This window comes from Motacilla alba, chromosome 3 (assembly GCF_015832195.1).
Source record: "Motacilla alba alba isolate MOTALB_02 chromosome 3, Motacilla_alba_V1.0_pri, whole genome shotgun sequence".
In the NCBI taxonomy this organism is placed as follows: Eukaryota; Metazoa; Chordata; class Aves; order Passeriformes; family Motacillidae; genus Motacilla; species Motacilla alba.
In genome coordinates, this window is record NC_052018.1 from 105,491,478 (window position 1) to 105,517,885 (window position 26,408).

General features: G+C 37.3%; 1 protein-coding gene across 11 annotated transcripts in view; it reads left to right on the forward strand.

The window, feature by feature from the left end:
- Positions 1-26,408, forward strand: part of CDC42BPA (CDC42 binding protein kinase alpha) — a 182,526-nt gene that overhangs the window by 58,752 nt on the left and 97,366 nt on the right. For all 11 annotated transcript variants that reach the window (XM_038132509.1, XM_038132508.1, XM_038132515.1 and 8 more), the window contains exons 3-6: positions 200-291; positions 6,436-6,519; positions 10,886-10,981; positions 15,455-15,603. In XM_038132509.1, coding sequence (XP_037988437.1) covers positions 200-291; positions 6,436-6,519; positions 10,886-10,981; positions 15,455-15,603 — 421 coding nt within the window. The remainder of the gene's footprint in view (positions 1-199; positions 292-6,435; positions 6,520-10,885; positions 10,982-15,454; positions 15,604-26,408) is intronic.

Below are 26,408 nucleotides of genomic sequence, written 5' to 3' on the forward strand. Positions count from 1 at the left end.
GTTCTTACTTCATTTTTTCTAGTTTTAAACTTCATTATATTCCTTCAGGATATACAGTATATAAGCAAAATGATCCCTTGTTTTTACGCCCCTGATTGCATCTATTTTGTGTTGCCGTTACCTTGTTCTTTGATTTTTGCCTGGGTTGTTTTTTGGGTTTTTTTTTTTAATTATTCTCTTTTTTTTCCCTTTGTTTCAGCCAAACCTTTTACATCTAAAGTGAAACAGATGCGACTACATAAAGAAGATTTTGAGATTCTGAAGGTGATTGGTCGAGGAGCCTTTGGGGAGGTATGTGTGAGAAGGAGGTGGAAGAGTTTGGATAATTCTCCTGCAAACCTGCAGCACTGAGAAGAAAAGACAGTTCATAACAATACACTGATAGACAGGTTTTTACATTATTTAGCCATAATGGATATTACAGGCCCACCCAATGTTTGATGCAAGTACATCTTGTTTCATACATTCTTTGACATCTCTTTTTAAGTCTTGTGAATTTTGAGAGCAGGCAGGCTCACATGGATTGAGAGACCTTGTTTCAACAGTCTGAGGATAAATCATTTGCTTGACTAATTCTTTCCAGTCAGGAGGTGGAGATCAGTATGTAACTGATGGTTTAGAAGTCTAAGAATTGCTAATTTTCCTGATAGCTAGATAGTCTGAAAGTAGTTTTCAGCAGCTTAAATAGCCAAATATTGACACTGATGTTTCAACAACGTAGAGAAATCTCTCTTTTCCTGTCATTTAGTTTCCTATTTTAATGAACTTTTGAATATTTTTCCTGTATTTCTTTTAAGGACTTCTGCAGATGTTATTTTCCCTTTCAATAATCACCTACTGCTGTCAAACCATACAATTTTTTGCTGCTTCTGATGAGGCTATCTCTTACTTGAAGTTGCCAGACAAGTCTGTTGATCACTAGGTTGAGGAAACTTTAAAATGTTAGCTTTCTGCCCCATTTTTCTTAATTCTTTTGGGTGCATGAGCTTTGTTTTTCATGCAGTACACTGTAGGAAGAGCAATCTAATGTGCAGCAGTGCCTTGAGTTTTTCACAGCCAAATATACTGCAGATGTGGGTAAGGTGTAAAGCCTCTGCAGGAGGTAATCCATGCTGCCTGAAAATACACATGAACTCAAACCCAAAGAATTAAAAAAAAGATTTTCTGATCAAAGTGTTGATTGCCTTTGGAAATGGAAGTTCTCTGTGATAGGAGAGGATTTCTGGAGGCCGTGGCATGTGACAGAGAAGAGCTGTTCTCAGGTTCACTTGCATGTTTGCATCTTGAGTGAACATCAGTCTTTTCTTGTCTGTGATTGTGGAAAAGCAGACTCTTATAAGTAGTATGTTAGGAGGAAGAATTTTTACTATAGTGTGTGCCACTACACACTCTGATCCCTGTGTGCAAATATAATAATTGGGCAGCTCTAAAATAACAAAAAAGGTAGTATTTCTTTAGCTGCTTTATCACTCTTGGTTTTGGTCCATCTGGAGTAAACCTTCTTTATAAAGGAGACTGAGGGCTGGAGTTACTCATGGGTAATTTATCTTTAGTCTAAACCTCTGCCGCAGAGAATGTTGCAATCTCCAGTTTGATGTAAACACTTCTGCTTAAAAGATTAGCCTTGGTCAGTGCTACCATAGGAGTTGCAGCTGAGTTACAGATTATGTTAAATATAAGAAAAATGGCTGATGTTGGTGCCTTCTTGTCAGAAGGATCATCCATGAAACTTGCCTTATATTGTGTTTTTAAGAGAGGTAATTTTTGTCTGCTAAATCAGCATCAAACTCCACAGCAGCTGAACCGCAAAGAAAACGTGGTTCTTTCTCAGGAAGTTCTTTGTGGTGAATCATCCCATGAACAGTGAGAATGTAACTTTCCCCGTCCCCTTCTGGGGACAGTCTGTGTGATTGGTTAGTTCTTCTCTTCTAGGAACAGTGCTTCTTTCTCATTCCTTATCTGAGGGAGATAACATGACTCTACTAATTATCAAAATCTTCAGTAAGGAGAAAAATGAAGCTCTTTCAGCGAAGATGTTTGGGGTTTTCTGTTCTTAAAGTAGAAGTTAATAAATATTTTGAAGGATATGTGTCTTGCTGGCTTAGCAAAGAGAACTTCTACTCAGACATTTGTCTAAGAAAAGAAGTTCTATATGAAATTGCTAATTTTTCTGTAAAATAACCAGTAAATACCTGAGGAAAATTGAAAAATGGACCACCAAATTTTACTGCTACTTAAACCACAAAAAACTATATTAATATTAAATTGCACAATACTTGTATTTACTGAGACAGATTAAGAAATCTGAAAGAATGTATTTTCTTTCCAGCAAACTATAAATGAGACCAAGGTTGCTCTAGGTTACTGGGAGGGGTAATTTTTGTCTCCTGAATCAACATAATTCTGAAATTCTGTAGACTACAAAGTTAGTGCGAGTTTTCTTTGGCACAGTCTCGGACTTGTTCTTATTTTGATTTTATGCTACTCAATTTCTTCAATTTGCATAGTCAAGAAATATTTCCCTTTTTGTTTTTACAAGTTTAATGCAGACAAAAAGTAGTTTAAACTAGTTATTGCTTATAACTGTAAGAGTTCATTGTCCCTAGTTTTTGTTTTTCCCCTTACCCTTTTTTCTGACTTCTGAAAAGGCTTTCCTTTTTGTCAAATTATTCACATGCCCCTTCCCTCTGCATGCATGCATTTACTTATTTACAATTATATGTTCGAGTGCTGTCTTTAGAAAACACAGATGTTTTGCTTGGGGGAGGAGCAGGATTATCATGGTAAAATTAATAATGTGGGCTTCAAGCAATTCATTGTGCTGGCTTTGAGCAGCAGGGCTTGAAAAGCCTAACTCAAAACAAAAAGCCTTTAAACTTGGGAGCTGAAAAATGCTGCTAGGAAAGGTGAAGCAACTGGGCAACAGCTCTTAGTGGTGTCTCTCAGCACTATAAAAGTGCAGCTTAGTGAAAGTTCTATCTAATACCAAAATTTTCAGTTGATTCTGTTATAGCTTTGGAATAAAAAATCAGAGCATGCTTATGCTAGCAAATACTAGGTTGTTATGTTGTTGATAATTTGAGGATGATGAGTTTTGTAGCTTGAGAATGAGCTAGTTATTCCTAATTTTTGTCATACAGTTATGAACAATAACATTCTTTCTTGTCTGCTTGTTCTTGCTGGATGAGAAAACCAATGCTGAATCTTCTTTTCTACTTTTATTGTTTTTCTTTTTATTTTTCTTTCAACTTTAATAGCTTCTATTCTATTTTTTTTCCTGTATAAGGCTATTGGTTTTAAGCAAAGGGAAAGTGCAGATAAATATCATAGAGACAAATAGCCAAGCTTGGGGCAGAAGGTGTCTGACAGCATGCCAAACTAGACTGCTGTTTGTGGGAAATATGGAAAATGGTTGGAAGACAAGGAAAAAAACTTTGTATTTGGCTAAACCCAAGATGTTTACATCAGCACATACCAATCTCTATTTTTTGGGCTGCTCACAGGGAAATAAAATTAAAAAAAACCCCAACCTTTAAAAAGTCTAATTTTAAGAAGTTCCAGTAGCAAGACCCTTCAGGATCACTAGGACGGGAATGATTACTCTTTCTTCAGTCTTGACAGCTTCTCTAGGGAAGGGAAAAGATCAAAACAAAACTCTGTCTGTATGTGTGCCTTTGTGTAGGTAGTAAATACTCTGTGTATATGTAAACACTGCCTAGATTTGTAATCATGAATCAGAATTTTTTTGTTACAGTTAGAAACTACATCAGTCTGTTCAATGCTGAAGTGTCAGGTTTTACTTTCACAGTCTTGGAATAAGCATTTTAGAATTTGCTTTCATAAAGCACTGAGACACCCCCAAAAACATGGTGTGATTGCAGAAAGATGATGATGATGTCTGTGATCTTTTGTGTGTGGTAGCTATTGATATGGAATAACATTAATGGCTTTCACAGACTAAAAGCTTCAGACTGATTGTAAACACAGCTGGTAAACACGAGTCTATTTTTGTTCTTTAGTCACTCTTCAATGCTGTTACACATTTGCAGAAGGTACCAAGCCCTTGTTCATGCCACAGAAGGCCTGTGTTCCAAATCTTCACCAAAGGCAGTGCTGTAGCTCCTGCAGTTGTGTCCAAGTGATTGCTGAATAGGAGACTGAAAATTCAGGCTTCTGTGCAGTCTTCCAGTGTGTCTTTCAATTACCAAGTCCTTTGCAGAATAACACAGCCTTGCACTGAGCATGCTACAGGCAAGAAATGAAATCCTCAAATTTGCCTTGTAATACTTGCTTTGTCTTATGCCTTTGGCTGCCTCTATTCCAATGGTTAATGGTGAGGAAAAACTTATTTCCCATGCTGGGCAGCAGGAACTACTCAGCTTTAGTAGCAGCAGCCTTTTAATTTTTCCCAGCAAGTGTCCCAAAACACTTAAAGGTCTTTGGGGCACAGCTGTGTTGTAGCTTCATACCACAGGCTGCATCACCAAGGGTGTCCCTGTCATCCAGGTTATGTAGGATACAGTTTGAATGCTGATTAGGTGCAATGTCGAGGCTTTCTCATCCTGCCATTTCTCATTAGAAATTGATACAGATAATGGCTTACCAGAGCTTCTAAGATTTAGATAGTATAGCAGAAGGATAATCAAGATCAAATCCACACTCTGGGCTATGTATCGCTGCAAAAGATTCATCTTTCCCTCAAAAAAAAAATTTGTGATTCTCAGTCTTGGGTTACCATGCACAGCACAGCAAACATTTTTTTTATGAATTAAAGCTATTCTCTTATAGGCTAAAGTAATGATCCATTTTTATTTTTCAAATCTGAACGTTCCTTGATGGATTCTAAAGCTGAACTTGAACCTCATGTGAGGTAACCTTTAAAAATTTCAGTCCATAGACTAGTTTAAACAAATAAATGTAGTACCTTTCTGTCTTATATCCTCTCTTTATCTCCCTGCCACTGCCTCCCCCTGCAACCCCAGAAGGCAGCAGTGTCAAGAGCAGGGCTGATAATGTACATATGGAAAGTGACAGCTGCTTGGTCTGTGAATCTATAGCTAGGCAGGAGCTACACTGTGAGATACACATTGGTTTAGACATCAGAGCATTGCAATCCTTCAACCTGTGCTTTTGCCTCGTTTGTGAAGCTGTTGCAGCTGATGACACATTTGAAGATGGTTCAAAGAGGTTTGCATGACACTTCCTTCAAACTGTCTGATCCTGTATTTAATTTTCTGTTATCACTGTCTTCACACATTGCTGGTTTACTGATTATGAAAGAGGTGAAAGGAATGTAGGATTCAACCTTGGTATTTTTTTGTTACTGGCCTGCAGGATGAAGATGATGATAATCTGTGTGACAGCATGTTGGTTCGTAACCAGATGCACACAGAAATAATCTTAAAACTAAAGCAGATAAAAGTTTCCTTTGAAAGAGAAGAGTCAGAACAGGATAGTTGGAGAATGGTTGTTAAAATGTAGTGATTGTTGAACTTTTCTGCAGTTGGGATGATAATGCTGGTCTAGTTCTGATCAGCAGCTTTGAGTCTGTGGCACTTTCATATCCATTTTGGTTAAGACACTGAGCTTTCCATACCCAGGGAAGCCTGAACTGTGAAAACAAGTTTGTGTAAACTTCTTCTCTCCCTCTTTCCTAAAAATATTCTATGTTAGCTTATATTATAGCTAAACAAAACTAATATTCTCAGAAAAGGATGGTGTCAGTGAACTTTGTTAATTTATTATTACAGAGGCCTATGGCATCTAATGTTTCAGAAGCTATGAGGAGAGGAGAGGCAGCTGGACTGGCTTGTTTTGTTAAGTTTTACTTCTCTAGAAATTGTGCATTTTACTGTTTCCCTGCTGCTTACAACAGGTATCATAAAGAGTTCATTGATCTTCAGGTGGGAAAATGTGAAGTCATACTACCTTTGAAGAAAATCTAGTGCATTATTTGAAACGAGAGTGGAAGTTGTTTTATGGCAAATCTACAGTTTTATTTGTTTTTAAAACAAAAACCACATTGTTTAACTTGGTTTAGAAGCTGCTGTGCTGTTACCTTTTTGTTAAGGACTCTAAAAGTTTAAATTAATGTGTAGGACTGAAGTCCAGGAATATAAAGCATAGAGCCAGAGAACTTCGTGTCAGTATGATACAGCAAGAAGTGTGATGCTAAGAAATGCCAGTTTTCATTGACAATCACCTAGAAAAAAAATATACATAGGGAAAGTGTGATACATAAGGAAAGCTTACAATAAACTTGGAATTAAACTGTACTATTGAGGTGTTTCTGTCTTGATGGTGTGGTATTGTGTGCATAGTAAAAATGTATCCAGAACACTTGAAAAAACCTCCAAAAATGCAACTTTACATAAAAATCAAAACAATATGTATTTTCTCGTTGTAACTTTCTTGTCTTTCATTTCTCTTTTCCAGGTTGCAGTAGTAAAACTGAAAAATGCAGATAAAGTTTTTGCCATGAAGATACTTAACAAGTGGGAGATGCTGAAGAGAGCTGAAGTAAGATTGCAGTAATGTTTTCCATGATTGTGTCCCCTCTTACTCTGCTGAATTGTCATTTCTCTGTCCACAAGTCTCCGTGTTTATTAGAGGGATGGAGGAAGTGCTTCACTATTTACTGGCAGTATAAAAATTAATATTAAGTAAGCTTAAAGCAATTCATCAGAAGGGTTTAAATGTCCTGGAATCTTGACTTCTGTGGGGCTGAATGTTTTTGACATTAGGCCTTTTCTGTAATTGTCCAAAAATTACCAACTGCACAAGTGATCTTTTAATGCATTTGTTCCAGTTGGGAATGTAGTCTTTAGCAAGTATTTTCCATGGTGGAAGGTAGTTACTGAGCTATAAGAGAGTAATTGCTGAGCTGTAGCTCATCAAACCTGTTAGTTTCTCAGTAGTTAGAACTTAGCAAAGGCCTAATGAGTGGACTGAAAAATCAGAAAGATAAAAGTTTCAAATTAATTAGAGTGCACGTTTCCTAAAAATGTTCATCTGCAAAAATATGTGGCAAAAAGTTCCTCATTATAGCTGAGAGTCCATTTTGTGTCTGAAAAAGGTGGAACAGCTCCTTCACCAGCCTTGGTTTTGCCTTAGCTGTCTACTTTCTTTATACAGCTCTGCTCTTCACAAAGTCCTTGGTATATTTCCCCTGGATTCCTTTGAAAGGAAGCTTATGAAACGCAGCCTGCACCTGAATACTTGTGTATTAATTTTAGATGGAACATGTATCTGACTCTCTAATTTGCTTTGAAATTCTTCATCTGTGCAGACTAAAAATACACTCATAAATATATAGATTTTATTTGAGACCTCAACTTTGCTGCTCTCAAGCTGCCTTGCTGTTCAACAGCTTCCAAGTTTATTCTGATTTCCTCATTTATGTTTTAATTACATCTTGGTAGGAAGTGAGATCAATGGGAAACCATCACACTCTTAAAAAAAAATGTATTCAGACAAATTAAAGCCAATTTCTGATGTGTGCACATCCTGTCTCTTTTAATGAAAATGTTATCACATTAAGAAGTATAAATGGCTTGCAGATTGTGGTTAGATGTGCACAATGTTTCCTTTTTATCCAGAAATTATTCAGATACTGAGCAATCTGGCAGTAGTCTTGATACAAAGAGGTATTTCTCTCCAAGACAAATGTCATTACTGTAAGTTTTATTATTTCACTGAAAAAGAAAGGACCAGTAATAAACCTCCACTCTATTTTTAAAGTACCCTTTTAAAGTGAGTTTGACAACTGTTTCTTTTCATTAGCATACAGTTATAAATAGATTACAAAAATTTTTCTCTATGCAAGGTATTAAAAATACTCTTCCCATGGGTCCGGCTGAATTTCTGAAAGTCTGAGCCGTTAGCCTAAAAAGAATTGCAGCAATGTTTTTCCATGTATTCGTAACCCATGGGTATATAGTGCAAAGAGAACCATCTGGAGTGAAAATGCATTATAAAGCATGACCTTTAGAAACTGTAACCTGTCATTTTTAAACATTCATGAATGCTCTTCTTACTACTGATGGGGGAGAATGACCCATTTTGGCTCTGTTAGCAGTGTGCTGCGCTAACACCGAGATACACGGGAAAATCATGCAGGCCAAAACCACAAGCATATAGATGGATCCATATGTTCATATATATATATTCATATTCTATATGTTAATGAACATATGTGTCAAGAGTGTGGGAAGTGGGAGTCACTTGTAAAAGCAGAAAGGGAGTATGTACTCAAAAGAGGCTTGAGAATGCCAGGGTGAGGTTGAGGACTGCATGCTCTGAGTGCAAAAACTTTGTTACTGTGAAATTACACAGGTTGCAAAGTCAGTGTTCTTTTTTTTGTATAATAACAGAGGATAAATTTTCCAAATACTTGCCACTGTTGAGATGGGATGTAGAACTGGGAATGTTACTGATACAAGGAGTACCTGGAAGTGTGTGACATCTTGCTGTTACACTCCCAGACCTGTTACCCTGAGCGTTGACAGTCACTTACAGTTACACATGTGCCGTGCTGGTGCCAGATGAGGCTCAGGAGAGACCAGGACAAATATCAGGCAGCATGGAAGCAGTCAGCATCCCCAGGAGGTGCTGACTCTGAGCTGTGAGGACATGAGCATCCAACAGCCGAGCAGGTCAAATTCTTTGCTGCTTGAAGGCCATGATAACAGGAGAGATACGACCACAGCACTGAGTTGGTTTTGCTGTGACAGAGTTGGACCAGATGACCTCTGGAGGTCTCTGCCAACAGTTCAAGGAGACTGCCTAGGGAAGATGAAATGAAATGCTGGAATAATGGAAGGCACAAAAAAAAAAGGTTTCATTTTAAAAAAGTCGGATTAAGCCATGTTACAGTAATTAAAAGAACCACTGCTACTGTCTCTTTTTGTTGTTGCTAGATTTTTTTTTTACCAGTTCAGCTGTTTATAGGATTGGCTGTTGCTGTCTCAGCTGTGATCTACTGTGGTAGTAGCTGTTGCTTCAGCTCTAGGCATGCTGCCCAGAGGTGGGTGTCTGGAGTGCTCAAGGAATGCACAGTCTTTTGTCAAATCATGGCAAAAACAAGTGGAATTATATAAACTCTCTAGTAACTAATCCTATTAATTGTGTCATAACAAGCAGAGAAACTACCTGTTATTTATCCTTGTGAAAACAAGAGTTCATAGTTATTTCTCTCTGAAATATGTCAAGAGTTTACAAACAAGGAAGGAAAAAAAATCAAGCTGAAGCATCAAACAGCTTTTCTTCCTTCTGAAGATGATCCATGCTCATTCTCCAACCCCAAGTCTATTTTTCATTCAATAACCTTTGAAGGTATTTGTTTGAAGTATGTCTTGCTATTTTCTCAAATTTCACTGATTTATCTCCTGCATTGAGCAATGTTTCAAGTATGTCATCTTAATTTTTCCTGGTCTGCATAGTTCTTACTCACTGTATTCACCAAAAAAAAAGGACTTGTGATGGTTTATTTGTTTGGAGGAAGGAGTTACTTGCTGCTGTGTTTTTGCTGTATTTTGTTGTATTCTTGTGCGTATCTCAATCTCAAATGATATTTCACTTTTCATTCTTCACTTTCCAAATCTCACAGCCTGCAAAAGCCATGCCAGAAGTCTGCTATTTTCCTATTGGATTTGGAAATCAAACTGAAAAAAATAAAAAGCAAAGGCTTGAATTTCCTTTAAACTTAGCTGTCTCGAAGATAGAAGAGACAGAGCAGGGTTCAAAATGATGAAACATCTTTGTGAAGAGCAGAGTGTGCTGGAATAAAATATGGTCTGTGTTTTTCTCAAACTCTCCATCTGCCTTCTAAATAGAGCCTGTACAATATTATTCTTTCCTTTGCACTATTGTTTAGATCTCTTTTTTTCTGAACAAAATTGTGTGTTGGCTTTGTTATTTGGTTCTTCTTGTGATATTCACTTCAGAACTCACTCTCTTCAAAATGTTTATAGGATTTCTTTGCTATAGTTTTGTTTTTGCTTTTCATCTATTTGGTCATTTTTGTCTGTTATTCTGCAAAGTTGTTTCTGCTGAAGTATTTTTTTCACTACTCAGGGCAAGTTGCACGACCTCCATTGGATTAAATGTCTTGCTGCTTTGCACTTAGTCATTTTCTTCACATTTTATCTTCTTTTGTTTCATACAAACCTGTGTTCCACAATTAAAACATTTGTTGGCAGTTCTTGTTCCTCCTCTGTTCCACTTGATTTGAAGGCACCCTCCTGCCTCCTGTTTTTATTTCCAGTGTATTGAGGGGAAACCTTTTGGGATGTCTGATCAACAGCTTATACCTGGCAAGAGCAATATTTGCTTCTCCCTGCTTTTCCTGAGCAAGGGGTGTGGAGAAAGTGGTTAATGATTATCAAGTGATGACTACATGGAATTATTGGCAGCTGCTTTCAAATGAAGAGAACTGTATCTGAGAACTCAAGTGTAAAACTAGGCTAACACCATAATGAGATAAAACAGCAGCACAAGACTCCAGATTCCAGCTCTCAGGCTCCTAGAGCAGTTACAAGTATCTAATGGCATTATTGACTGTTTTTCTTAATCATACATTGCTATTCTGTCATTATTGATACATCAAGATTTGGACATTTTAGATGATGGGAAGCAGCAGCTTGTTTATCCCTTTGCCTCACTTAACAGGACAGAGAAGTACAACTGCCTAAATTGGAAGAAGGTGGTCTCTTCTCATATTGATTCTTTTTTTAGATTTTGTCATATTTGGGTAGTGTAATAAATGGCTTTTTAACTGAGAGGCAGTTTTGGTTTTTTTCCCCTCAAATATAATTTCAAAACACAGTCAACTTGTTTTTCTTTATATATTTTACCTAAAGCCTATAATTATTTTTCTCCCCTTCAGACAGCCTGTTTTCGAGAAGAGAGAGACGTGTTAGTGAATGGAGATAACCAGTGGATCACAACATTACATTATGCATTCCAGGATGAAAACTATTTAGTGAGTATTGCTTTTATATATATATTTTTATATGTAAATATCTGTGTGGAAATGCAGAGTCTTGGTTGTGATTTGAGACGGAAAAGTAGTTTATTTGTTAATTTTGTGTTCTGGACCATACAGACCATGTGAGGATCTGTGATTTCTCCATAAAATTCTGAAGGGTGGAGATTGGTCAGAAACTTTGAAAGTTTTGCTATAAATACCTCAGGAAGGCAGGTTTGTTTTCTAAACCACTTTGCATTTGTTGATAAACTTTGGTCTATCTGCATATTCTTTCTTATAATTTGTCATTCCAGTTGAATTGGATTCGTAAAATTGAAAGTGCACTTACTAACATAGACTTTCTATTTTAATTTTTCATGATTAACCATGCTGATTACCGTTTTACAGAGAGAAATTGGGAGTAGACCTCTTCTGAAACAACTTACTATTTTGAGCACTTAAACTCAGTAAGCTGTCACAAAACAATAAAACAGGAAGAATGTCACTAAATGCTTATAAATAGGAGTTAGAAGCTGTAGTTGTAGATTAAAATGTCTCTCTTATGTGATTTAATTTTTGAGTATTTGGAATGACTTGCAAAAAGAAACTAATGTGTGGAAAAGTGGCCAATTTTCTGTAAAGTCTTTCCCACTTAAAAAATGTTTTGATCGTGATACAGTTTCGGTAATATTTATACCTGAAAAAGTAAACAACTTTGCATTGATGGGTTTTGATTATTTGGGTTTTATTGCCCTGTGCTTTGGATTCTCTATCATTAACAATTCTAATAATGTTTTTTAGATCTACTGTACAGCCACAGTAGTGTTTTCCTCCCAGTCTGTCCAATACAAAAAGTGCTGTACAGGGAACTCCTGCAGACCTGTAGTGTTTCTTTGCCATTATATTGCACTTTCTTCTGTCAGTTCAGATGCCTGAAGATCCATGGATTTTGGTGGATTTTTATAGAAATGGGGCTCTGCATTTGTAAATCCAACTGTTGGTGTAAATACCTCCCAGCCAGCTTCCTGCTTTGTTAATGTGGACAGTAAAAATAATCTCATGGATTGTGTAACTCTGATCTTATCATTAAGAGCATTTCAAGGAAAATATTTTATATTCCAGAACAGCCTGCTAGAATTTGTTTTATTCTTGCCAGTTTCCTTGTTTTCACTAAGCCCAGAGCAGGTTCTGTTCTTCATCTTTGATAGTCTGCTGGCACGAGCTAGTTCTGCAGCCTGCTGGGCAAAATATGAGAGGTACTGAGAGTTTGTATCATCACTAGTTCTCCATATGCTTTTTATTAAAACAGCGTGTAACACAAGTGGCCTTTAAAGGAAAATCTGTGTAGATTGGGCAGTGGATGTGGTTGTGACTGTTGCTTGCCTTGAGATGGACCTCAGCAAACGGGAGAGAGTGAAATCTCATGAATTTCACCAAAGGGAAAGGCAATGCCCTGCATCCAGGGTGTATAATAAGAGAAACCAAGTACATGCTGGGGCCCAGGTGATTGGAAAGCAGCTTTACTTGAGGTCCTGGTGGATAACAAGCTTTACCATGAGCCAGCAATGCACTTTCACAGTAAAATAGGCCAGGAGTATTCTGGGCTCAAGGAAAAGTGGTGCCAGCAGGTCAGAGGAGGTCCTTCCTCTCTGCTCAGCCCTGCACCTGAAGTGCTGTGTCCAGGTCTGAGCTCCCCAGGGCAAAAGAGAGATGGAACTACTGGAGCAAGTCTGTTGTGAGGCCAGGAGGATGATTGAGGCACTGGGGCATCCTTCCTGTGAGGAGAGCTGGGATTCTTCAGCCCAAATAAATGCAGGATGGAGAGGGGAGGTTATCATCAATGTGTGTAAACACCAGAAGGAGGGAATCGAGACAAAGGAGCTGGATTCCTCCCAGTGGTGCTTGGTGAAAGGACAAGAGCCAGTGGATGCACCTGAAATCCATGGAGTTGCATCAGAACACAAGAAAATCCTTCTTTATTGGGAGATACTCAAAGCCCAGCTGGAGACATCATCAGCCTTTCCTAGCTGACCATACTTGAGCAGATGAGGTCTGAAGAGGTCCCTTCCATTCCAAATCTGTGATTTGGGATTAAATGCCTGTCTTAAGCTTCCACTAGCTACTAGAATTTAGAGTTCTTAAATCTATACTTTTCTTTCTCTTGGAAAGGTGGTGCTGTCCTACCCTAGTATTTTGAGAAGTATTCGGGACTTGGATAGATCTGGTTGATTGTGTACATTTAGAAAGTATTTTTACTATTATTTAGAAAGTATTTTTAAAGCTTAAAAAAACCCCTATTTTTTATAAGAACATGGATATTTGACAGAATTTTTTTAATGTAAAATTTTGTTTTTAGATGTAACTCGAATTCCTGCACATGTATTTAACTTCATTTGCACAGCTTAATACCCTGAGTTACAGTTTAAGTGTTGGCTTATTCAAGGAGTTGAAGGTTTCTGCGTTGTTAGGCTACTACATTGCTGTTGCAAACTTAGGAGGAGGTGCAGAATCCTGTGTTTTACGACCCAAAATTCCATTATTTTGCTATATCCTGTAGCCGAGTTGCAGAGGTTTTCAAAGTGCTGAAGAATGAGTGCAGAGATCCCACATCAGTTAGGAGAATCTGAAGTTTTTTTTCAATATACATTCAAAGCAATAAGTTCAGCTCTTGGAGATATCTGTGCAATGCATCACTTAGTAATCAGTATCTGAAGTTCCAAAGGCTTAATGCATTTTCTAAAACTGTAAAACACAAGAAATTTATACAGTCTTGTTCCTGAAGGAGTGTATGAACATCACTGAATAGAAGATACTTATCTTCTATAAGGTTTGTGAGTATAATTTAAGAAGTTCATTATTCCTGTCACAAAGCAACATATGAAAATTTGACTATCAATACATTTAAAATCTTGTGTAAATGCCTTTTGTGCTTTCTTATGCACTTGGAATCAATGAGGATGCCCACGTTATTCTGTATCAAGCTGTTAAAATCTTTGTTCATCATCTTTATTGTTATGGAGAATATGAGGGAAAAGAAGCAGGTGTAAGATTTCTGCCTGCCCCATATCTTCCCCAGAGCTGGCATAATTTTGCAGATTTTTTTCTTCATATTTTAGTGTCTTTTTCTGAAAATGGGAAAGGCAGACATGTTAGGGCAACTAATATAAATAGTCCATTTAGGCTGCATTTTCAGAATTTTAAAGAAACAAATTGGGGCATACATTATTACATTTTCAATATTTTTTATTATTTATGGTGTTCTTAAGAGTTACTGCATCAAATGCAGTTAGGCTGCCTTCCTGGAAACAGACTGGAGCTCTACTAGTGAAAATTTATTCTCAGGGGCATGATTTGAGTCTTGGGGCTGTCCTGTGAAGGGCCAAGAGATGGACTTTGGTGATCCTTGTGGGTCCTGTCCAGCTCAGGATATTCTGTAATTCTAATTAACCTGTCCACAATGATGTTTGAAAGTTATGTCTTAGCAGTGTGTGTTTAATTAGAATGTCAATAATTAGTTTTTCAGCTATAATTAGTTTGATTTTTTTTTCTTTCCCCCATTTGGCCTTTCAGGCACTGTTTCATAATTAAAAACAAACTAAACTAAGCTAAAATATATAAATCCTGAATTTCACACGTAGGTTTCACTTTTTCCAGTAATTTTAATTATGTTGCTAAAAGAAGTGGCCTTTTATTCTGTAAATACAGTAAAATGCAAAAAGGCTCTGATTTCTTTAAAGTCTTTGCATCCACTTTTATGGCTGCCAAGTTTTACGTTTCATTAATATATAAGAAATCAATATTTTTCTCCATCCTTTCAATTAGAGAAGGTGACATGTTGTATTTTATGTTGCCAGGTCCTGTATCATGTGTAATGTCAACAGTTTCTGGAATTATGCTGTGGGTCACTGGAAGTCTCTCAGACTTTGCCTTAATCTAAATAGTCTTTAGATTAGAAATGCCTCTCTAAATAATCTAAAAACTTTACTCTCCAAACTAATTTGTTTTAATGGGAAAAGAAGGTGGTAGGAAGAAAGGGAAGGTAAAGTCTTGGAAATTAAGGCAATGTAAATGAGATTACCAATTTGCACACTTGTTTCATTTTTATAGGTCTGTACTTTAAACCTTTACTCCTTTAGCTTTCTAACAAAGGGCATTGTTTCCATAAGGGAATCCAGAGGATCTAAATATTTTATCATGTTTGGTGATGGGACTGTGGATGAAGTTGATACGATATTGTCATGAGGCTTACTATATTTGGGGAGGTATAAATATGAGAATTATATAGAAGTAGGCTAAATGCTAAACTGCAGTTGAACTGACTGCTGTTTTCAGAACACCTAAGCATCTCTGTTAGTTTTTTTAATGTCCATAATAATTTTTGCAGTGAATTAGTTTTTATGCTTCGATTAATATTTAGTCTTTTATTCACTCAAGAAGTTGTGATTTGTTTTCCCCTCACTCTGCTCTCTTATTGTTCCCACTCCACAGTACCTGGTTATGGATTACTATGTTGGGGGAGACCTGCTTACATTGCTCAGCAAGTTTGAGGACAGGCTCCCTGAAGATATGGCTCGTTTTTATTTGGCTGAAATGGTGATAGCCATCGATTCAGTTCATCAGTTGCATTATGTTCACAGGTAAGTTATTAGAGCTCCAAATTCCTGTTGGAGTAATGGAGAGTTACTTGATGGAGTGAAACTAGTTCCTGTTAGAAGATTTTAAGTGGGTAACAAGTGCTTGCTGTGTTAGTGAGCACGATGAAACCAATCTCTCTGTATGTTGTGGTTATTGGAGCTGTTAATAAACTTGTACATACGGTCAGAGACCTGAATGAGCCTCCACATGCATCTCATGAACCTTGCACACTGGTGTGCTTGAGAGTTAATGATCCATAATTTATAAAAGCAAAACTGGAAACCTGTTAGTGAAATGTGATCAACTTTGAACAGTTTTATTGAAAGGTCAAATTCTGTTTCTTCATGAATCTATTTGATTTATACTGAGGCTGAAAACACACCAGTGTCTGCTTTGAATTTTTTTCTGCATTTTCTTTTGGACTTAATTATCTTTAAGATAAAGTGAGGACAGCTAAATGAATGGAAGTACTTAAATTGTGGTACTTACCTTTACCTTGGTGTGTGTGTCTGGCTTTTTTGGAGACCATGACTGATTTTCCCACAAAACTAGCATCATCTTTTCTGTGATCGTTCTCTGCTGAACTCAATGGTAATTCTTGTGTGCAGAGGAAAAGGTTATCTTACAAGAGGCAGAATCTTCAAATGCACTCAGCAGATGTACTTGACTCTGACAGAAGTCAGGAGGAAAACTCCCAGTTCCTTAAGCTGAATCATTAAGTTGGCAGAACGAGCTCGTTTGATACATCCATCTATCGCCCGTAATTAGAGTCTGTACTAACCATGCCTTCTTTTACTGTTCCCACTTGGCTGCTTCACTGCAAAAAAGGTGTGTGGGGGGGAAGTGGGGGTGGTTTTAGGGTGGTTTTTTTTGTCCAAAAGGTGTATTGTGGTTGGTTTTGGTGTGTTCCTGGGTTGTGTTTTATTTCCTTTGGAATTCTGGCTTCTCATGAGAGAACTGTAGGTGGGGTGGTGCTGAACTGCAGATCACTCTTCTGGAATAGTTTGAAGTCTGCTACTTTTGCTGAAGAACTGTGTCTACCTGCTAAAGTCTGCTTTGTGTGATGTCTCACGGAGCTTTCCTTGAGCACTGAAGAGTTGAAGTGTGATTTCTGCCTTTGTTTTGTTTTTTGCTTAGGACCTGATGCAAAAGGTTTTTGCATTCAATTTAATTTGGATCTAATTCTTAAAATGTGTTTGTGGGTAAATTGGTGAGACACTATTTATTCTTGCAAGGTCCTTTACCCAGTAAATCTGCATATGGAGTAGTAACTCTGCAGAAGAACAGATTCCTCCTATCTTTTCCTCCAAACAGATCAAAATCTTCATAATTGAGTACTCTTAGTTTGTAATGTGCAAGAGATGTGATGTTTCCATCCTCAAACAGTAGAGGAAATGTTGAAATAGGTGCTAGTGTAAAATTTGGGATGAAAATAGTAGCATTGCAGTTGAAAACAATGTGCTAATTATTATGATTGCTTATTTATTCATATGAATTTTTAACAAAAAAAAAAAGGGGCCCCCTATGCATTCTCGGTTCTTTGTTGTTTGATTTGTGACGTTGCCAATGAGCTTCACATTCATAAAGTTCTAAATGCCACTTTGGCATTTTATCATTAGTACTGCTGTAATACAATGCCTGTTTATAAAGGCATGTTTGGCAAGATTAAAAATGTAAAGAGCACTTGAGTATACGTTAAATGATCAGCCTTTGAAATGAGACCTGTTTCACTGTTAGTTTTATTAAGATGTTTTTAACTGGCAAAGCAAAAGAAAGGAAAAGAAAACACATCATCTGAATGCCACTAATGCTCTTTTCCTGAAGGTTTAACTATGGTGGCCACATCCTTTTTTGGGAGTGCCTTGCACATAGCAAAGGATGTAGGAGAAGAAGGAGGAAGTAGTGCTAAAAGCTGGATTAATGTAACAGCTGCAGTATTGGTTTTTCAGATGAATAGCCAGTGTGCATCAGGATTTGATCTGGGTTGTTGCTACTGAACTAGAAACCGTGCTTTAGGCGTGTTTTGGTCAAGGTTCTGTTCACACAGTAAAATAGCAGATTGCTTTGTTTTGTTTCCTTTTAGTGCCCCAGTTCTTTCAGGATAGATTTTCACGTTAACCATTCATAGTGGTATACTTCAATGATATTTTCTGGTTTTCTGTGCATGGATGTATTTTTGTACTTTTTAAAAATGGAATTTCTGTTTTTCTTCTAAGTATGTCACTCCCCTTGTGCCTTTCTAGCATCAACCTCTTTTTAGTTGTCAATTACTTCTGTTTGGGAGTGATGCTGATTGCAGTGGCTGTTTGTGTGCCAACCACTCTGATGTCTGAAAGTGCAGGACACTTTCCTTTCCTAAAGTACATTGGCCAAGATTCTGAAATGTCAAGTACAAACAACCTCAGGATTACCTAAATTGGCATATTTCAGGTTTTCAGTTCCAATTTTAAATGCTATTTCTGCACTAGCATTGTGGGATTGCAGGATGAATTTATAGTGAGGAGATCAAAATCTAGGTATTAATAAAACTGTGCAGATAAATTACATGATTTTTTGAAGCTATCTCCTGATACCTAATGAAATTAAGAAAAAGAAAAGTTGCTAGTAAAAATAACATCAATACTACAATTTTTAGGATATTCTTAATGTTTTCTCAGGTTGTATCCTCTTTTTAGTTTCAACAAATGATTGTTGAATATTTTTCCAATATTTTTGAAATTACATCCAATAATTTTGAAATTACATCAATCAGAACAGAAATCTTGGATAATTTTTCATTTCTGAATATTTGGTTTCTGTGAACAAACCTTGTGATATTTTACCTGGTAGCTAAATGATGGCTCAGACTGTAAACAAAAATGGCCTTTTCTTTAGTATCTTAGCTTTTGCTGTTGGTATGAATTCACTAGCACTGGCACTACCAAGTCATGTTGACAGCTCAAGGCTAGCTTTAGAAAGGAGACTTCATCTAAGTTAAATATACGTGCAGCTGTTCAAAATGAGAAAGAAAGTGCATATTTGTATCTCTCACAAATGCACAACTTCGTTGGGAAGCTTGTACCTAACCTTGATACTTTCAACTACAGTTTGTACCAATGAAGTGATGCTTGCTTTTAGGCCAAGGTTAAATATGTGTCAGTTTTCTGCAATTTGTCTTTTATTTTTATATATTTTTAACACCTTTCTCTTGTTTTTCTTTTTTTCCCCCAGCCTCTGAAAAAAGTCTCTACATGCGTTAATGTTAATTTTAGTTTCAAGGTTGTGTTGTTACTTAATTCTTCATGGCATATATTAAAAGCTTATATCTGCATGCATTATCAAATATCCAGGTGTGGACTGCGGTAAAACTCTTCTCAGCTTAAGATAGGAAGCTGCACTTTCTTCATGCATGTTGTGTTACCTCAAACACAAAAAAATTGTTTTTCCTACAACAACTTTATTGGTGAACCAGGTTTTCTCTCAGTTTTATGTAAAAGTAGAAATTCTTGGTTTTGTCTAAATTCTTTGGAGTAAAAAAAAGGCTGGAGAAAGCCTGGCTGCCGTGGGAGGAAATTTTCCCTGAGAATTGCAGAGGATGCCCTCTGGACAGGAGCTTGTCCTGGGCACACAGAGTGTGCCACTGGTGGCTTTGCACACCCCTGCACTGTCTGTGCTGCTGCCTTCTGTTCTGTCTTCCAAGGCAGCCTCTTAATAAGGGTGCCTCTAAGTCTATCTCTGTCCTAAATTTAATTTGGGACATTACAGCTTCTTGAATATTACAGAATTATAAGTGTTTGTGTGCTTAAATAATTTTTGTCTTGACTTTCTTTCCTCCACCTATTTATTCTGTGCAGGGCTGCACAGTGATTCAGGGCAGAGACCATTTGAAGCTAGGGAGTGTTCAACATTTAGGTTCATGATCCTCCAGACCACTGCAAAAATATTCATTTAAAATAGTTTTCATATATTGGCACACACCCACATTAAACAGTCATCTTTTTCTATTGAATGGTAAAACAATCCTCAGTTACCTTCTTACTAAGAAAATATTTTGGGAAGATTATGAAACACCTGTGTTAATTGCTATTTTTGTTGGTTAAGTTTATGGGAGGATAGTTAAGACTACAGGGCAAACTGTTTAAGTTACATACATGTCAGGTGTTGTCTTTTGCATGTGAAAAGATAGGCATGCAAAGCATAAACACACCCACTTCCAGAAAGTATGTGTAATTGCAGTTAGCTCCATCAGGGTGTTTCTGCATTTCTGGTTGCTGCTGTCTTTTAGTTGGAAGGATTTTAGCGTTCTAAACCACCGGATACCTTTTCTTCTTCTTCTCTTTCGATTTTCTCTATCAGCTTCTAAAATTTCAGCTGAGCTTCACTGGAACATTTGAGTTCTTAAAATGTAGAGCAGCAGAATTCTCCGAGGAAGTGACATCCTTTCTGAGAAATACTGAACATAAGGGAATAAATCCATTAGAGGCATAAAAGAACTGTCTATTCCCTATCAAGCAAGACTCTTTGCTTTTAACAAGAAGGTACTCTTTGTCCTCAGTAGAAATCATCTTTGGGACATCCCTGAAATACTTGCTGTCAGCAGGCAGCTGAAATCTGGTATCCTTTGCAGGATGCATTTCACTTTCAACTATAAGTTTCAGTGCCAATGTATCCATTTTTGACTTGCTGAATAAGCGGTTTTCTGTCTTCTGGGTGTATCCCATCTTTACTGATCATTAATTTGCTTAAGTGGAAAATTTAGGGGTGGAAGGCCCATCTTGGGAGTCAGCTGCATTGCGCGGTGTGTCTGAGTTGAGTTGGCACAAGGATGAGCCAAGCGCCCTGGCCTTTGGTAAAGTGAGCCCTCATTGTGGCTTTGAAAGAAAGCAACGTCGTATTTTAAGTGTTTACCAAACTTTGCAACAGACATAATGTGGAATACACGCATGAAGATGTCCTTACAAAGTGCTGAGAGTGAAGGAAACGGGGCTAGAAAAATAAGGAAAAAATAACATCGGATTATTTTGATAGTTACTGAAAATGTATTGCTTTGAAATGTGGCATGGTTTAGTTTTACATGGAAAACTGCAGGACAGAAAGTTATTTTAGTGATTGATTGGTAAGTCAGTGCTTCCTTAGGAGATATTCTGTGACAAAGATAGGAGAGCTCTGTGAGCTGTTTCTGCTCCATTTTTCCACAGTGGAGGGGCTGGAGCCAAAGGTTATGTGGGCCTTCATTCTGCCCTGTGACCTCAGATGGTCCAAACGCTGGCAGCTGCTCTAAAGTGTGCCCTCGGGGTGGCACCTGACCTGCACTGAGGGCTGGGTGAGGTTAATGCTGTTTGACTACAATTCTTTGGTAGGATTTCCACACGAGCCTGCCATGACCTAGAAGCATTTTGAAATAAAAGGCCCACAGATGCTTGGAGTGCCAAGAGCTCTTGGATCACACTGGCTGTACATCACGGAGAAGGCAAATGGTTTCTTGGAGTGTCTCATGGGAGTGCTGATTTGAGTGAAAGCTGTGCAGTGGGTGACTGAGCTGGTATAGACCTATATGTATATTCTGTGTCATTCGAGCAGAAAGAGGTTTAAAAACCCTAAACCCAGCCCCTTAGGCAGCAGCAGCCTTGAGTAGTCCTTTCAGCAGAGGTGCCTTTACAAATCTGTCTTTGGACTTTTTTTCTCCCATTGTTCCTCTCTCTCCAAGCTCCAGGCATTCCTCCTTCTCTGCTGAAACAAAGGCTTGTGGCACTGTGCAGGGAACGGAACAGGGACACCAGGCCAAGTGAGAAGTGACTTTACATTTTAACTAACCTGGGTCAATTCTTCAATCTTACAGAGAATAGTAGGAAGTTGCCTTAAGCCGTTTTCCCAATACAAACATTGATCATTACATTGTGTTTCACACTCCTTGAGTGGTACTCGGGATATCTGGAGATGTGATTTTTAAAGAAGAAGGGGCATGAGAAACAGTTATAGTATCATAAATGTAAGATATCCTCAGCTTACAGTAAAACCTTCCCCTTTAATGCTTGACCTCCTAACAAAGGAGGTTGTTGATTATTGTCTGCTGAGGAAGGCGGGCAACACAAGGACTGCACCCCTCCTTTCCTTCTGAGTCCCTACCTGCCCTTTAGCTTGTAGTTGTTCTCCTTTACTAGAAAGGAGATTCAGGAAAAGGAGGAGTGTGTAGATGTAGAGTTTCTACTTACTCCTGTCAATTTTTGCACCTTCTGGGTGCAATTGCTTGAAAGGCAGGTGGATGTGAGCACTCTCTGCCAGATGCTGTGCAATCCCCTTAGGTAGGAAATGGTTGTGGCTGTCATAAAGCAGAAGTGTTTAAACCCCCTAAAAGTGAAAACGAAAGAGACAGACAAGAAATAGAGTTTGATTGGATAGGCTCCTTTTTAACTCTTAAGGGGAAAATTATTAATGCCTGAAGTTTCCTATAGAAAAACCTGTGGTCTTCTCTTCCAAGTAATAATGTTTAAAACAACGCTTAGAGGATGCTAAATGTGATGGAACTTGCCAAGAGCTCCTGCTGCCTCTGGCATAAAGATTGATTTGATTTCTTTGGTCTTCTCAGAAGAAATGTCCACATTAGAACAGTCATAGCTCTGATATGAGATCTGTCTCAATGTTTAATGAAGTCAGAGGTGTTCGCAGAATTTAATAACTTCTTTTGAGGACAAACCATTCCCATTTGAAAGCTGTGTTTATGTAAGTTAAGCTATAATTTTACACTCATTTTCTTCTCATCATTTCAGACCTGGAAATACTTTTTCCTACTACTTTCTGTGATATCCAAAATCAACATCAGGAAAGTAGGACAAAAACATTTTCCTTATTCCTGAATTTTTTGTCTCAATTACTGTGGTTCTGAGAGTGTAATTAACTGTTTGTTTGGTGACCAAGATAGAGGTGCTAATTAACTTTCAGTGATTTTGTTGTTGTTTATTAAGTTCAGAATGATGCAGGCAGAAATGCAGTAGTTGTGTGATAGTCTTCATTATTCTTGGGTTTTCTGTTGTACAAAAGGAAACTGTCTGTCTCATGTTTTGTCTTCAGACCTTCCATTTCATTATCTCTTTGTGAACACAGTATTTATTTCATAACTGCCTCGTTTCATAGTCTCCAATTTTTATTTATTAATACCTTGTGTGTTCCTCAAGCTCCTTCTTGAAATGCCTTTATTTTATGTGCCCTTTGCTTCCTTTTTAGTATTTGCAATACAATTGAGTTTATATTATTTGATTACATAAGATTAGAAGCTGTACTGAACAAATTCATTATCATTAGCTGACTTTGAATGTCATGTAGATTTGTCATTGCATAAATAAGCAATAATAACTTGGCTTTAGAATCAGATATTCCTGCAGTACTCCTATAAAACTGTAACACTGAGATGCTTGAATGTATTATAAGAAGTGTTTTAAAACCTGGTTTCTTGCTAGAGCATTCTTCCCAGTGAATATTCGGTAAATTTGGAGTGAAAATATTTTAAGTAGGTGAACTTTCCCATTTGACAAGTAGAAATTTGATGTTTGAATTTCTCAGTTGAATGGCTGTTGCCTCAGACACTAAATGTAGTAATTCCTTTTTCTTCACAGTAAATTAAGATAACCTTGCAAGATATCTTAATAAGATGGGAGGGCAAGAATCTGATTCCTGGAAGGACAATTAAGGAAATACTAGTCCAAATAACCTTGTCTTCATTGAAGCTGTTCTTCAGGAAGCATTTCCTTCTTGCATTTCCAGAAGAGCTGTTGTTGCATTGATAGAGGAGCTTAGCTTGTGTTCCTTTTTTAACAGCAGCAAAATACTGCTGCCTTTTAACTTCTTAAATGAGAAAAAAAATAGGTCACTTAACATCCTGCAAATTAGAATACTGCTTACCAAGCAGATGCTTGCATGAGGTCAGGCTTGGTTCAGTTGCAGAAGGTTTCATGGTTGGGGTCAGGGCAGCGAGACCTTGTGGAGCTTTATCTGAAAAGTTGCATTAAAATCTTTATTGACTCAGGTGCTGTGATGTTTGTGCTGTTCAGTTTTTCTTTATTAGCTATTGGGGGGCAGCCTTTAGCATTTCCTCCTGCAGCAGGAAGCAGTGATATTGCTGCCACTGTAACGCAGGAATTCTTAATCAGATACAGTGTGTGAAGTCCTGGAAAAGGGCATTAGAAAGGTGCAAGGAGAAAAGAGTGGCTTAGAGGAGAAAGGAAGAAAAGGGAGGAGGGGCTAAAATCAGATCTGATACAATAATAGCAAAGTTACATCTTCTTCATATAGGAAATTGAACTAGCACAGAGAGGAATTTACTTTTATGTAAGTGCAGCTTCTTTAGAGTTCTGCTTAAGTTTAACGGCTGAAAATTCAGGCCTTAAGTTCCTTTCCAAGATAATTTTAAAAGAATATATATTTGCTTTTTTTATTAAGCAAGCATTGTGCCTTGTGCTTTATGTCAAAAGGAAATGATTTTTTACATATGCAGTTTGAATACAAAGGCTTTTCCAATAACACTTTATTCTTAATGAGTGCAATTTTAGTGAGTTTGAGCAAACAGTATACAGTCATTATTTTTCTAATTATTTTTAATTTTCTGAGATTTTTCTGCCAAGCTACAGCAAGTACTGGATATACTGGGATACATTTAGACCAAATGCATTTCTTCCTTTGTAGCCTCTGGCTACAGTTCCTTCCTTAGTCTGTTCCTTTCAGGAGTTTTATTCCAGTGTCACAGAGCTTATTGTATTTGGATCATGCCTGTCAATATGGTTTGTTTGTTTTCTAGCAACAACAAAACCAAAAAACACATGCTGAACTACTTACATGTCTTTTGCTGGATGACATGGTAGAGAAACTGTCGACATATGCTTCAAGCCTGGTCTGGCTTATTCCCTCACGTTTCTATGCCCTTTTGGTTGGAATAAAGATTATATTACAGGTTGAACCTGCCCAAACACATTATGAATGCCTTATAGGATGAGAGATTTTAGGATATATTTGTATTCTTTTCCTTGATTTCTGTTTAGTAAGAATTAATGTATTGTTTTCGTATTATTTTCCTCAAATTATAATCTTTTTCTTGTGATTTAAACAGGGTCTTATCTATGAATTGTACTATTGCTTTTTTGGAAGATTTGCTTTAAAAAAAATAAAATATTCCTGTGTTAAAGGATGAAAGTACAGTTTTGATCTCTAGGGGAGTGATCTTCTGAAAAAAGCATATGCTCACAATCCTCCTCAGATGCCAGAGATATCATAAGCTGATTTAAAGCTAATTTTGCATGTAAATATTTTGTTACGTTATATTTATACAAGCATGCTTCATTTTTAATATGCTTCTTTGTCTATATGCTGCAGTATTTTTAATTAACCAAAGATAAATTTTTACCAGGACTACTTCCATACTGATTAATCTGGTGCACCAAAATCTTTGGGCAGCTGCATTTTCAGGGCTAGCTCAGTGACTGAGAAGAGGTGACTTTACAGGGGGCCACACAGTGACAAGCAGAAGCCATGAGAGCTTTACAAAGCTTTGCAAAACCAAACAAGCACAAGAGCTGCAAGTTGTCTCACAGTAATTCTTGACAATGAGGTGGTGAATAGGGTCAACTGGGCATCCCATTTAGGTGTATTGGAGTTTTACACACTCCGGGAATTAGAAGATAGCTTACCATGTCCTCATTTAAAGTATGAAGAAAATGTAGCACAGGCAGAGTGAAAAATAAACACAGTGTGTAATTTCATGTGGTGGGCATATTTTCATGGCAGAGCAGGAGAGCTGTGGAGTTTAGTTCAGGTTAATTTTGACTCTGACATTGTGGGGGTAACAGCCAAGCTACAGCTGAGAGTAAGTGGAACTCTGAGATTATGAATACTTCCAAAAAGGCAAGTAGGTTTAGGAACTACAGTAAATATGGTAAAATAAGAAATCCACATCTGCTGTATTTCAAAGAGAATAACTGGAGAATATAATGTTTCTTTATGTGTGCATCTTGCTGTAAAGAGTTTGGTAGTGATGAGAAAGAGCTAAATTTCTGTATACCACCATGACTACTTGGTTTTGGTTTGTTTCATACTATTGGAGCAAGAGTTAATTTTGGCATATTGGGTAGCCTGATTGAAGTTCCTTTATATACAAGTCAAAATTTTAGGGATTTCTTTTACAGATAAGAACTTTTGAAATAGTGTTTCATGATAGTGGTGAGTATGGTCATTCTTCAAGTTGTTATTTAATCTTTGAGTTGTCTGACAACTTGATAAAATTTTAATGTCAAGGATTGTAAATATTATATGAGACGACATTTTGGAAGGAACTTGTGTTCTAGCAGCAGTATTTCTCACTCGGCTAGAATATTTCTTCAAGCAAAACCAAGAGCTATGGTTCCATCACACTGTAAAGGTACAGATGTAAAATAATGATTTGGTGTAGACAGTTCCTTCTCTGTCAGTTACAACTGATAAGCTCTTGGTGTAGAAGAGAAGTTTCTGCTGTTACACTCACCAGGAATGTATTTGCATTTTACACTGTTAAGTGTAATCTGATTTCTGTTATTATAGTTTTCAGTTTAGTCATTTCTGTATGTGTGATAGTCCAGTCTTCCCTGCTGTTACTGCTGCTTTTCAGCTTTGTGGTATCTACACATTTTATGAGTGTGCATTTATTTTTATGCTAGGTTTTAAAGCTAAAATGTTAAATCAGTTTCAAAACTGATCTCAGAGGATCAGCAGTAATAATCTCCCTCTGATTTTATTACCTCCTCCAGCACTATGCAGTCATCTCTCCTTTGGCCAGTTTATTATTAATGCCTTTCCTAGTACTGTCATT